Below are 12,364 nucleotides of genomic sequence, written 5' to 3'. Positions count from 1 at the left end.
GGGGGTACAAGAGAAGGCTTGGAAAATTTTTAAGAAGACCATGAGCAAGTGAAATACCAACTTGGAGTGCGGCGGACTCACGCTTGCAAATGTAGACATCAAGAGAGAGATATTCCAGGGAGATTCTTTGTCACCACTGTTGTTCATGGTATGTCTGATTTCTCTGAGCGTGATACTATGGGAGACAAGGAAAGGTTATTTTTTGCCAGACCACAGTCAGGTAGGATAAACAACTTGCTCTATATGGATGTCCTGAAACTATACGAGAAAAACAAGAATGAGCTGGAGTCACTCGTACAGACAGTGAGGACTTTTGCCCAAGACATACGGATGAAGTTCGGAATACAGAAGTGTGTGGCAGTAGTTATGAAGAAAGCTAAACATTAGCGGGATGAGGACACACGGCTCCCTGATGAACGGATTAAGAAAGATCTCAAAGAACAGGACAATAGGTTCCTAGAGATGCTGGAAGAAGGTGACATAAAAATGAAAGAAATGAAGGACGAAGTGAGAAAGGAAGTTTACAGGAGAACTAGACTACTACTGGAATCAAAGCTGAATGAAGGAAATGTAATCAAAGCAATAAACACATGGTCGGTTGCTGTCCTCAGATACTCTGAATGAATACTTGACTGGACAAAGGAAGAATTACACTTCATGGATAGGAAAACAAGAAAATTGATGACCATAAACAGAGCACTACACCCTAGGGCTAATGTGGCAAGACTGTATCTGACAAAGAGTGAAGGAGGAAAAAAACTGGAAAATGTGGAGGAAACCATCCTGACAGAGGAATGCAGATTATCTGGCTTTGTGAAATTTAAAGACAAAGGACTCAACAAATATCTGGAAAGTTTTGAGAAGGAAAAGATCAAGCAAGAATATAAAAACACTAAGGCAGAAGAGAAACAACAGGAATAGCAGAAAAAGCATTACATGGACAATACACCAAAATCGCAGACAAAACAGACACAAAGAAAACATGTAAATGGCTAAAGAATGAATTTATGAAGTAGGAAACAGAAGGACTACTCATATATAGCGGCACAGGATCAGGCACTATCAACACAATGAAAGAAAGTTCGTATAGAAAAACAAGGAGGAACATCATTGTGCAGAATGTGTAACGGAAAGGAAGAGACAGTCTTTCATATACTCAGCGAGTGTTTGCAAATGGTACAGACCGAGTATGAGAAATGACACAACAAGGTTGCACAACTAATTCACTGGAATCTGTGCAAGTGGTATGGATTAGATCACAAGAGGAATTGGTGCAAGCATCAAACGGAGAGTGTGACAGAAAATGACAAAGCAAAGGTACTGAGAGACTTTTTTACACAAACAGACCGAATCATACCAGCTCGCAAACCAGACATCATTGTGCAAGACAAAGAGATTGACTACACATTGATTATTGACATAACCTTGCCAGGAGGCGCAAGGATAACAGAAAAAAAGAAAAGGAAAGTGGAGAGGTATTAAGATCTGACAAAAGAGACAAGAACAATATGGAAAACATCAGCGACGGTAGTACCAATCATCATGGGAGTACTGGGAGCAGTGGCAAACCTGCATGAGCAAATGCACCTGCTGGACATAGAGAAGAAGGAAATAGATAGAGCACAAATCTCTGCCCTACCAGGATCAGCAATGATGCTGAGAAAGGTGTTGGATATCCCTGGTCAGGGGCCTTAGCCAGATACCAACGTATCACCAGCTGAAGAGCTGAGGAAATCAACCAGGAAAGTGGAGGAAATAATAATAATAATTGTGGAAATAACAAGGAAATAATAATAGTGATAATAATAGTAGTAATAATAATAATATTAATAATAACAATGTTGGATGCTGAATCCTTTGGCCTTTTGTTAAGACCTGGACTCAACGCGGACTAAAACCAGTCACCTACCACCACACGACTGTGAAGAAAAACTTTTACAATAACAATAATAATAATAATAGTGCTCTAGATTACTATGCAAAGGAACAGTTGTATATCAAGTGGTTAATAAAGTTTTTTCTTGTAATTATTTTTTGCAGGTTTTCATTCAGTGATGTTTGCAATTGATGTCCTATTTCTATTTGCAGCTGGACTTGTAACCCTGCACACTTTACTTTTAAGGGAACACAATAGAATTGCCAGAGATCTAAGCCAAAGAGGTCAATGGAGCGATGAAGAGCTTTATCAGGTATCCTGTGAAAGCGCCTCAGTCATTTTTTTAAAAAACTAAATTTTTCCAGCAGAGTTTTATAATGACAAAAATTGTTGAAGACAGTACCAGCCTCCCTCTAACATTACACATTCTTGGTTTTTTAGGCTATGAACACATTAATCAGTATAACAGTATAGATATATGGCAGTCTAGTTAATAAACATATACACGTATTAATGTTGGTTTTCTATCTTCTATATATACAAACCTCAAATTTTCTGTTTCCAGCTATAGCTATTAAAATCTTTGAACTAAAATCTCACGGCGTGCTAGATTCAAACTCACAAAGATTACAACGGCAGGTTTGAAATTCAAATGTCTATCCACGAGTCTACAAAGGCTTTTTTATGATGAGTAAGAGCTTACGATTCATGGCTTTTTTCTATATAACTATATACCCCTTTTCTCGATTGCACGCGCTAAATTACGTATTAATTGAAACTCTATTAACTCTATGAAACACGATGCTTTTTTGCACTCGCTGTACTAGGGCTAGTTTGTTTTCCGCAAAGCGATAGTAACAAACATTTTTCTCAAAATTAAAATGTGGCGATTGTATTTTAGTTCAGCAACATTCATTATAGTAAAAACAGTTGCGCAAACAGATAAATGATAAAACTTTGGTTAAAAGTTTACTAAAATGCATACTAAAACTTCCCTCAAGTATTTTTTTAGTGAGCTAAATTTATATAAGTTAGATTCAACGTTTATGTTACACATCTGGTTTAAAGGTAAGAACTCTGCAGGCAGTACATTTTAATTTTCCCATGATACGAAGTTTTAAAGTTAGAATGGTAAATGTTGTTATATATTAAATTGAAATAAAAAAATTTTCCGAAGACTTTTTGTTACCTGGGCAACGCTCGGCATTCACCTAGTTTATGTATAACATTGACTTCCACATTTGGAGAATTACAAAATATCTTTATATACATGTAGTATTTTGGATGTTATCTATAAATTACCCGTCATCATTCCTGCACCACTCGTTGCTCACTTTCAATGCTTGCTACAGACCTGCTCTACCAGAAGAAAGTTGAATTTATTGATGTGAGGAATAAACTGTTTCTAATCGCTTTACCTTCTAAATATAATTTTCAAAATCATGAGAAAAGGACCTTTGACTAAGAGATAGCAAACAGTTCATATTTGGAAAATGAAAATGATACTGATGAAATGAAATGAAAAATAATAAAAAATAAAAACACTGAGAACCTAGCTCTATTAGTTTTTCCTAAACTTGTTCAAAAAGTATTTTTAATTTGTGATTGCTTTAAAGGTTGACTTGCAACAAAATTCACATTACCGTTATTTGTTATGAAAAGATCCACCATATCTTACTCTGTTGTGTTGTAGGTGCAAAATATGTGGAAAGGTGATTACAAGCTCTTAAAAGCTAAAAAGGGAATCCAAACTACGGCGGTCTCGTGGGGCTGCGATTTTCTGTTCGTTTTTGAGCTTTTAAGAGCTTGTAACCACATTTCCACATGTTTGGCACTTACAACACAACAGAGTAAGACATGGTGAATCTTTTGATACCAAATAACTGTAATGTGAATTTTGTTGCAAGTCAACCTTTAAGACTGATAATTCAAAGCAAAATGTTTGAAGTTATAAATTTGACAGCCTCTTTAAAAAATGTTTAGTAAAAAATACCCAAAATAAAGATTTAATAGGTATAATAATTTCATATAGACAAAATTATTTTGCAAACAAACATGAGCGATGTTAGCAAGCGTTCAATTTTAGAGCAAAGCATAAAAACTGTACATGTACCTCAAAATATGCATTTTGAGTTCAGGTTAGGTTTTCCAAGTTAAATTGAGTATAGAGTCATCTACACCTATTAATGTTGAACTTTATAATGATAGTTAGTGGAAAGTACTACAGTTAACTTGCTAAAAACTTTGAAATACAACTCGACTGAAAATGTATGAAACCTCTTTTTAGACAACCAGGAAAATATTGGGAGCGGTCTTGCAAAGGATAACTTACAGAGAGTTCTTACCAATAATCATAGGTCTTGAAACTATGAACAACTATGACCTCAATCTTTTTGATATTGGCAGATTCAGAAGCTATGACTCCAGCATTAATCCTGCAATAACGTAAGTAGCGGAGTGCTTTCACGTGGCTTGATGTTGTTAGATGCTAAATACTATACTACTTTTTTGTGTTTTCTAAATTTGACTTCTAATACTTAATATTCTTATATATTAATTATTGAGCCATTTTTGTTGATTTAATTACTTTGTAGTTTTCTTCTGTAAGATCATATATATTCCACCATCAAACAGCATCTCTTATCGTACCCTCACTTAGCCGCTCTCCTACATTTCTAGTCTTTTGCTTCCATTATCCATTAGCTGATAGTTTTGCATTTTGATAATTCATATGAAAAATTTACATAAGGTTAAAGAACAAATATATTAAGATGTGCTTTCTAAAATTTTGAGTGAGAAAATGGAAGGAAGGCCATCAGAAGACCAGCATCGAAAACTATCAAAAGATTGCATTAAGTAAAACTAATGCAGTTACCACAACTGTTGCAGGTTAGAGTTTTCAACAGCAGCCTTTCGATTTGGACATTCCCTAGTTCGTCAAACATTCAGCCAAGTTCCTGGCATGCAGCTCGATTTGAAAGACATGTTTGATGCGTTTCACACCATTGAGGCTTTTGGTGAGACTACGGGCTATAAGCCGCCAGAATTTTAGTTCATTTTACCAGAACAAACTTACTAATGTCCTGTTATAAGTTATGCGCCAGTACCTAGTCCATATACATAAGTACTAACCATAGCTAGAGTATCATATTATAGCTAATGTGATATACATTCTAGTAAGCAAAGGCAGATTATCATTTTATACCTTAGACTATATACATACCAGTAATCATAGGTGGAGTGTCATGATATAACTTAGATGATATACATACTAGTAATCATAGGTAGAGTATCACGTTATAGCTTAGACAATATACATACTAATAATCATAGGTAGAGGGCCATGATATAACTTAGATGATATACATACTAGTAATCATAGGTAGCGTATCATGCTATAGCTTAGATTATATGCATGCTAGTAATCATAGGTAGAGTATCATATTATAGCTTATGTGATATACATACTAGTAATCATAGGTAGAGTATCATTTTATAACTTAGATGATATATATACTAGTAATCATAGGTAGAGTATCATGCTATAGCTTAGATGATATGCATACTAGTAATCATAAGTAGAGTATCATAGTATAGCTTATATGATATGCATACTAGGTAGAGCATCATGTTATAACTTAGATTATATAATTTACATACCAGTAATCATAGGTAGAGTACCATTTTATAGATTAGATGATATACATTCTAGTAATCATAGGTACAGTATCATGTTATAACTTAGATGACATGCATACTAGTAATCATAGGTAGAGTGTCATCCTTTAACTTACATGATATACTAGTACTCATAACTGGATTATTATGCTAGAGCTTAAATTCTTAGATGATACATATAGAATTTACCTTGCATTGATCAGATAGCACTTATGTTATAGCTTTGATAGTGTAGAGACCAGTAACAATAGAAATTTTCTCCAGCTATAGCTTAAATGTTTTTGTTCACTGTAGAAATCACAGATAAACATGTACCCGATTGTTGTTCCATAAACATATTGGTTAAGTCAATGAATGCACTACCAACTCAACATGTTAACATGATATACACTTGTTGCTGTAAATTGAGCTCTCATATTTACTACCTACACTATAATAATGTTTTTAGGAAGTGATGGAATTCTAAAGGGTTTAGCTCAAGATACCATCGAAACTGGTGACAGGTTCCTTTCTCAGGGGGTTGGTAATATTTCATTTATGAGTTTCTAGCTATAACATTCTTGTGTTGTTTAGGCTTGTAAAGGAAGTGGTCACAAAGAGAAAATATTTCCTTGTATGGTAATAAGAATTAAGTAGCATAAAATTTTTATTACTGGTCGTCTAGCTTTAAAATATTCAATTATAGTAATACTCACTTGCAGATAAGAGACAATCTGTTTGATGAGAAGCAAGATTTGGGAGCATTTAACATACAGCGGGGGAGAGATCATGGTTTGCCAAGCTACATGGATGTCAGGTACTGACTGCATAAATATTAACTCAGTTACATGAAATCATTAAAATTGTAATAAAATATAAATACAATTATCAAACAAATTTGATTATACGCTTTATTTGGCAGCTTGACCAAAAGCTGCAAAACATAATGTATTCTAAGATAATTTTAAACTTTTAATAAAAATTAACTTTTAAACTGCTCGAAGTTTTCAAAAAGAGTTTGTAAGAGTTTTTTGAAAGTTTTTATGGCAGCCACACCTTTGATGGTAAAAAGATAAGGCACTAGCCATACCGTATCAAAACAGTCCTTGTTGCCATGGTTACCACGTTATAGTTGCATTAGGAAGCATTATGAATGATGATCAAATGATGGCTTCATCTGTATTAATGGTTGTGATGATCATAATATTTTGGCTAATATTTCCTCTAAGCTTAAGCTATCTTTTCAAGTTTAAACTTTAATTTTCACTTCATTCGTTAAGATTTCAAGGTTGAGTTGGTACTCAGCAGAGTTGTTATAATTTACTTTATTAGGAAGAACTTAAGCCTACAAACTACCCAAATTTGATAAAAAATTGTTATAGATTTATTTAATTGTGTATGTATCTGATAGTCTGTGCAAGCGCTGTGTTTCAACTTTTTTGGCTGATTTCATCCAAACTTAACACGGATATATTCCATATTTTCCACCAGGTCACAAAAAACTTGGTTTCTGAGAATCAGCCTCTTAAAGACCTATCTTCTGTATGTACATAATTCATATCTGTGATATGAATTTGATGAATCTGTTTTATTTGATGAATTTGATGAATATCACGGATGAATCTGTGATATTAAAAATACGCATGCCTTAAAGACAATTACGCTCAATAAACTTTTTCATGGATTGTAGTTGCGGAAGCGCTGTAGAAATCTACATGTGTGCTGCGGGCTATCTGATTCAAAATTTAAAAGTTTTGGGCACCTCTAAGCTGAATGTCAGTAAACAATAAAAGAGTGAATCCATCTATAGCACATATGTGACAGGCTGTATCATTTTCAATACAAATGCGGCATTTCTTAGAGTGCACAATGAGCTACCAAATTGAAACTTGTCGATGTGGCTTAGACTATCATGAAGCCAAGTCATTTCCAACATTAATGAAAATGTAATGTTTGTAGCTTGGGGCTACTATGACCTTCCTGAATGTCAACAAATAATACTGCTTAAAATCCAATCCAACATCTTTAAAGACAGATTTTTCCATTTTTGTGTTGACCGTATTGACCAACGTCACCTTTGATAAAAAGCTGCATCTTAAGTTAAATCTCTTCGATTTTAATTCCGAAAACAGTTTTGAAAAGCTGAGAAATTTTTCTATTACATTAGGTTAAAAACATTTTTGTGATCTAACCTCATTGTATTGAAAATGATATGACCTGTCAAATATTGTTGTCAACCTAACAGTATCATATTTATAAACGTTGGCATATTTGTAGAGGTCACTTTGGTCTAGGAACACCAGCAACATATAGAGAGATGGTAATGAGGCAAACTCATAGTCAGAGTTCTGTAGATGCCCTGAGCTCAGTCTACCCTCTTCCAGCAGATATTGAACTTTATCCTGGAGGTAACCATAGCTTAAGCTCTGAACAGTTATGACTGCGCTGATATATAGCTATCAGTGTAAGCAAATACAACTGCAACCGTAATGACACATAAAGTTGAGAGTTTTCTGTTCAAAGGTAGAGCTCTTTTTATTAAATATTTATCATTTGATTTAAACTTGTTTTTTACTACAGTATTTTGTGAAAGAGAGTTTTTCAGAGTTTTTCTACTGGTTAGTACAAATCTTGATTAGCTTTTTCAATTCTATTCCTTACAAAAGCGCTTAAAGGTTGACTTGCAACAAAATTCACATTACAGTTATTTAGTATCCAAATATTCACCTTGTCTTACTCTGTTGTGTTGTAGGTGCTAAATATGTGGAAATGTGATTACAAGCTCTTGAAAGTTCAAAAACGAAAAGCCGCCATAGATTGGAATCTCTTTATTTCTCTGACATAGTCATGACAATTTGGTTATTGTCTTGTCACGTTCTCTTGTAAATTGAAAAGCCAATAAAAGGCTCAATATAAAATTATCGTAGTACTAGTTTATGACAAACACTTCGGGTTTTACCGAAGACTCCGTATCAAATATAGATGCTCGCTACTTTACAGTTTTGTTTCGGCTTGGTCTAATCGTCAAGCCGTAATCTGACCATGTGACCCAATACTTCACAAATAGTTTTTGCAGCACTTTTTGATTATCACAGGTGACCAACAGGCTCGGCATGATTAGCAGACAATGATATGTACTCCTTCGAGCTATGGTTAAAAAGTTTAACATATTTTCATGGTAAGGTATAAGATATCAGTGCTAAAAGTGACAGTATTACAATGACGATAAAACAGACACGTAAGAACAATAGACATGGTTTTATTCAATGCGTGAAGTATATTTGTGAAAATATTTCGACGAATAAGATTGCATAAAAGTGTGAACAGAAACCATCCTGTAACAACTATGTCCCATTTGAGCCGTTTTGGAAAGAGAATCTAAAATACAGCGGTCTCGTGTGGCTGCGATTAACTGTTCATTTTTTAGCTTTTAAGAGCTTTTAATCACACTCTCATATATTTTGCACCTACAACACAACAGAGTAAGACATGGTGAATCTTTTGATATCAAATAACTGTAATGTGAATTTTGTTGCAAGTCAACCTTTAAAGATTCCCACAGAGCATTAACTTAGTTTTGCCTAGAGCTCACTAGTTCATTATATAGAAAAATTATTTCCTCATCCTGTTTTACCTAAGTAGATGGTAATGTCTAGCTAAGTTTGGCTCTCCTTGCAAAGACATGCCAATTTCAGCAATCACCTCAAAATCTTAGCTGTTCCCAATTGCACATTTTTTTCGAGTAACTTGTGTTGATTGCTGCTGGTATTTGGCCAAGCTATATTTGATGTGCTGGTGTTACACCCAATGCTTCAATGACTACTGGAATTAGAGTTGTTCTTACATGTAAATGCCTGCACTTTCCAATCTCCCCAAGTGAGAGATATTTCTCAACTTTCTCCTTTTCTTCGCTGGCTATTTTGCAGTCATTGGATACTGCTACATATATATCTACTATAGCAGCCCTTTTGCTCTCCTTGTCTAATACAGTATCTGGTTAGTTGGCCAAAGTGTATATATACACTTCAAAATCAAGAGCACTGCATGCGGCCTGCCACTAGACTCCTACATCGTCATTTCCTGAGGATCTAGTGGCTGGCTGCTTGCCAAGCTTTCACTCTTCACGTAACACTAAGGATGTTAGTGTGCACATGTCTACAAGCATAAATTATTTAGGTTTCTTATTCTGTATTTGGCATTCAAAAACTTTTAACTAGCCAATCATATCACTGTTTGAATTTCTAAGAACAATATTTTGCCCAGTACACTTTTCAGCGTGCACATGAGTTGGCAAGGTTAGGCATGTGAGAAATCTCAAATGCTGAAGATATTATATGCGGCAAAGTTTCTTACAGTGCATAGCTAACAGGCAAGATTCAATTTATTTTAAAAACATATTTTAAGGCCATTCAAATGATTCGTTGAATGATTTTTTATGAAAACAACTCAAGTTGCGATAGCTGATAACTCCAAAATTATATTTTTCTTTAGAGGTTGTGAAACCCATCTTTATAATTACATCTCTTATGAGTAAAACAATTATTATCATGCATGATTAAACATTTATGTTTCAAGACCAGCTGTCATAGTTTGTATAAAAGTCATCTTTGGAGTTCTGTACATTCATTACATCATGCATTCTAAAATGATATAAACAATTTTGTACAGAAATGGCAAAGTACATGAGACTTTGGGACTCATTCAGCGTGTATCATTAAAGACTAAGCAATGACAAACAAACGTCACCATTTCAGCTTTTAATTTTCTGCTTACCATGGACACTTAATTATGGTTAGTTGATAGTTTGAATTTACTATGACCAACATGCAGTTCTATAAGTATATAATTTATAGTGGCTGTCCGAGCAGTTTAACTGAGATAATTCTAAAAATGCTTGTTCAGTCGATTTTGAGTTTTTGTTGAAATTCCTAGCACAAACAGGCAATATTTGGTTCCCTCTTTCATCTACAATTGAGTATTTGGTGGGATTTCTTTTTTACACCTGGTTACAATTATAGTGAGTATTAAAGATATGATTGATGATCATTATCAGCAGCATTACTAATATTAAAATGGCAGACAACGAGCCTTTCTACATTCAATAATAAATGGTGCTTAGTGTGCTCTCTCTGATCCTGATGCTTTTTTGAACTTTTATATTGGCAAGTTTATTAGTTGTTTTAACCTCCTGCATTAACCACTTAACTCAATGTTCTTTCTGCTCGAGCTCCAAGCAGTTTACTCTATATACAACCTGTTTGGTTTAAAATGTCCTCAAGTCTTTTGTGACAAATTTACAAGTTCATCAATTGAATTGTCTCTACTTTTCTTTACTGTAATGTTCACTGTTACAGTTTTTAATAATTTTCATTCTTATGTATAAACACCTGAAAGATTTACTCGCTGTATGTATTCATTTTTTACTCTACAATTATATTTTTAGCAATTTCTATATCAATCTTTAAAAATTAAACTTTCATTTAAATAAATAAGATTCAAATAAACAACCATCACAAACGGGCATAGCTTACGGCTGTTTCACACTATACCGCCGCATCTCGGTGTTGATGCCACAGTACTTCGGTGTTCGTCTATGATAACAATGTTCACATTACCTCAAACCGATCCGCGTTCACATCAGCAAATACTACGTGACGTAGTGTTCTTATTTTTATTTTTGATTATTCGTGCAGAAAACTCTTTGTTTTTGCGTGCTTTAATCAAATACTAGGCTTGCAGCAACTATCACAAACGAAAACAAATAAATCACGCTATCCACAGCTGCAAATTACTATCACCGCTATGGTTCACAGTGTACAGGCTGTCATCGATGCTTGACAAAATACCACGAAAGTTTGGCAGCTGCAAAGTTTTTCGGCGTATCAGCTTTGCTTTGTCAGTGCTATTGGTTCTTAGCACACATAGTCAACAATGAACGCCGATCACATACGGCAATACAGTGTGAACCAGGCTTTGCAATCAGCATGTCTGATAAACTCCAAGTTGTTACCTGTCAGTTTTGCCCCAGAAAAGCAATAAAGAAGTTTATTGTTATCGAAAATTGTGCTTTCTTGTAAATAAAGAGCAAATTAACCTTTTATAGGTCTGTCAGAGATACCTCTACCTGATGCCATAGTAGGAGAGACATTTGCTAATATACTTGGAGAGCAGTTTAGACGACTAAAGTATGGTGACCGTTTTTGGCATGAGACTTCAGACACTGTAACTGGTTTTACAGATGGTAAGTTTCTGCTGGTTAACATGTTTTACAAAGTTATTTTTATGTTGATTACCCTCTAAGTGAACTTAAAGTTATATGATATCATTTTAGTTTTACAAAATTTTTATCTGTACAGAAATCTGTACAAAAGAGCTTATGACAGACAAGTGTATTCCTCATTGATAAAATGTGTTGAGCTGTTGCCAGCTTTTTACTTGCTTATGTGCGGCATAAGGATATGGCATATAGGATAGTGAATTGAAGGTTATAGTAACAAAAAAAGTTTTTTGTTAACAAAAAGTTTTTTCTCATTTTTTGTTGATATGTAATGAAAACATCCTTTTGTTGATGACTAATGCCAGTAAAAGTTACACAAGCAAACATACGTACGCTAAGCAAAAAGTTAAAAATAGTAAAATTTGATTTGAGTTGTCCTCAACTAAATTCATTTACATCTACAGTGCTACACATTCTCTCTAATAGTCTCTTGTTGCTAGTATCTCATGCACAATTATTCACCAAACTTCAACTCTGAATTGGTAAAAAGGGGATTCACTGTTTGCACTCCTATAATGAAATGTACTTATATATTTTTAATCTACTAATTTGGG

At 34.3% G+C, this 12,364-nt stretch overlaps 1 protein-coding gene across 1 annotated transcript in view; it reads left to right on the top strand.

Annotated features, from left to right (window-relative positions):
- LOC137396446 (peroxidasin-like) overlaps positions 1-12,364 on the top strand; it is a 37,209-nt gene that overhangs the window by 23,763 nt on the left and 1,082 nt on the right. The window contains exons 9-15 of the mRNA XM_068082728.1: positions 2,089-2,189; positions 4,164-4,321; positions 4,766-4,893; positions 6,003-6,073; positions 6,256-6,350; positions 7,811-7,941; positions 11,637-11,774. Of these exons, the coding sequence (XP_067938829.1) occupies positions 2,089-2,189; positions 4,164-4,321; positions 4,766-4,893; positions 6,003-6,073; positions 6,256-6,350; positions 7,811-7,941; positions 11,637-11,774 (822 nt within the window). The remainder of the gene's footprint in view (positions 1-2,088; positions 2,190-4,163; positions 4,322-4,765; positions 4,894-6,002; positions 6,074-6,255; positions 6,351-7,810; positions 7,942-11,636; positions 11,775-12,364) is intronic.

Source organism: Watersipora subatra, chromosome 5 (genome assembly GCF_963576615.1).
Source record: "Watersipora subatra chromosome 5, tzWatSuba1.1, whole genome shotgun sequence".
Taxonomy (NCBI): Eukaryota; Metazoa; Bryozoa; class Gymnolaemata; order Cheilostomatida; family Watersiporidae; genus Watersipora; species Watersipora subatra.
The sequence above is the reverse complement of the archived record's forward strand: the minus strand, read 5'-3'. Positions and strand labels throughout refer to the sequence as shown.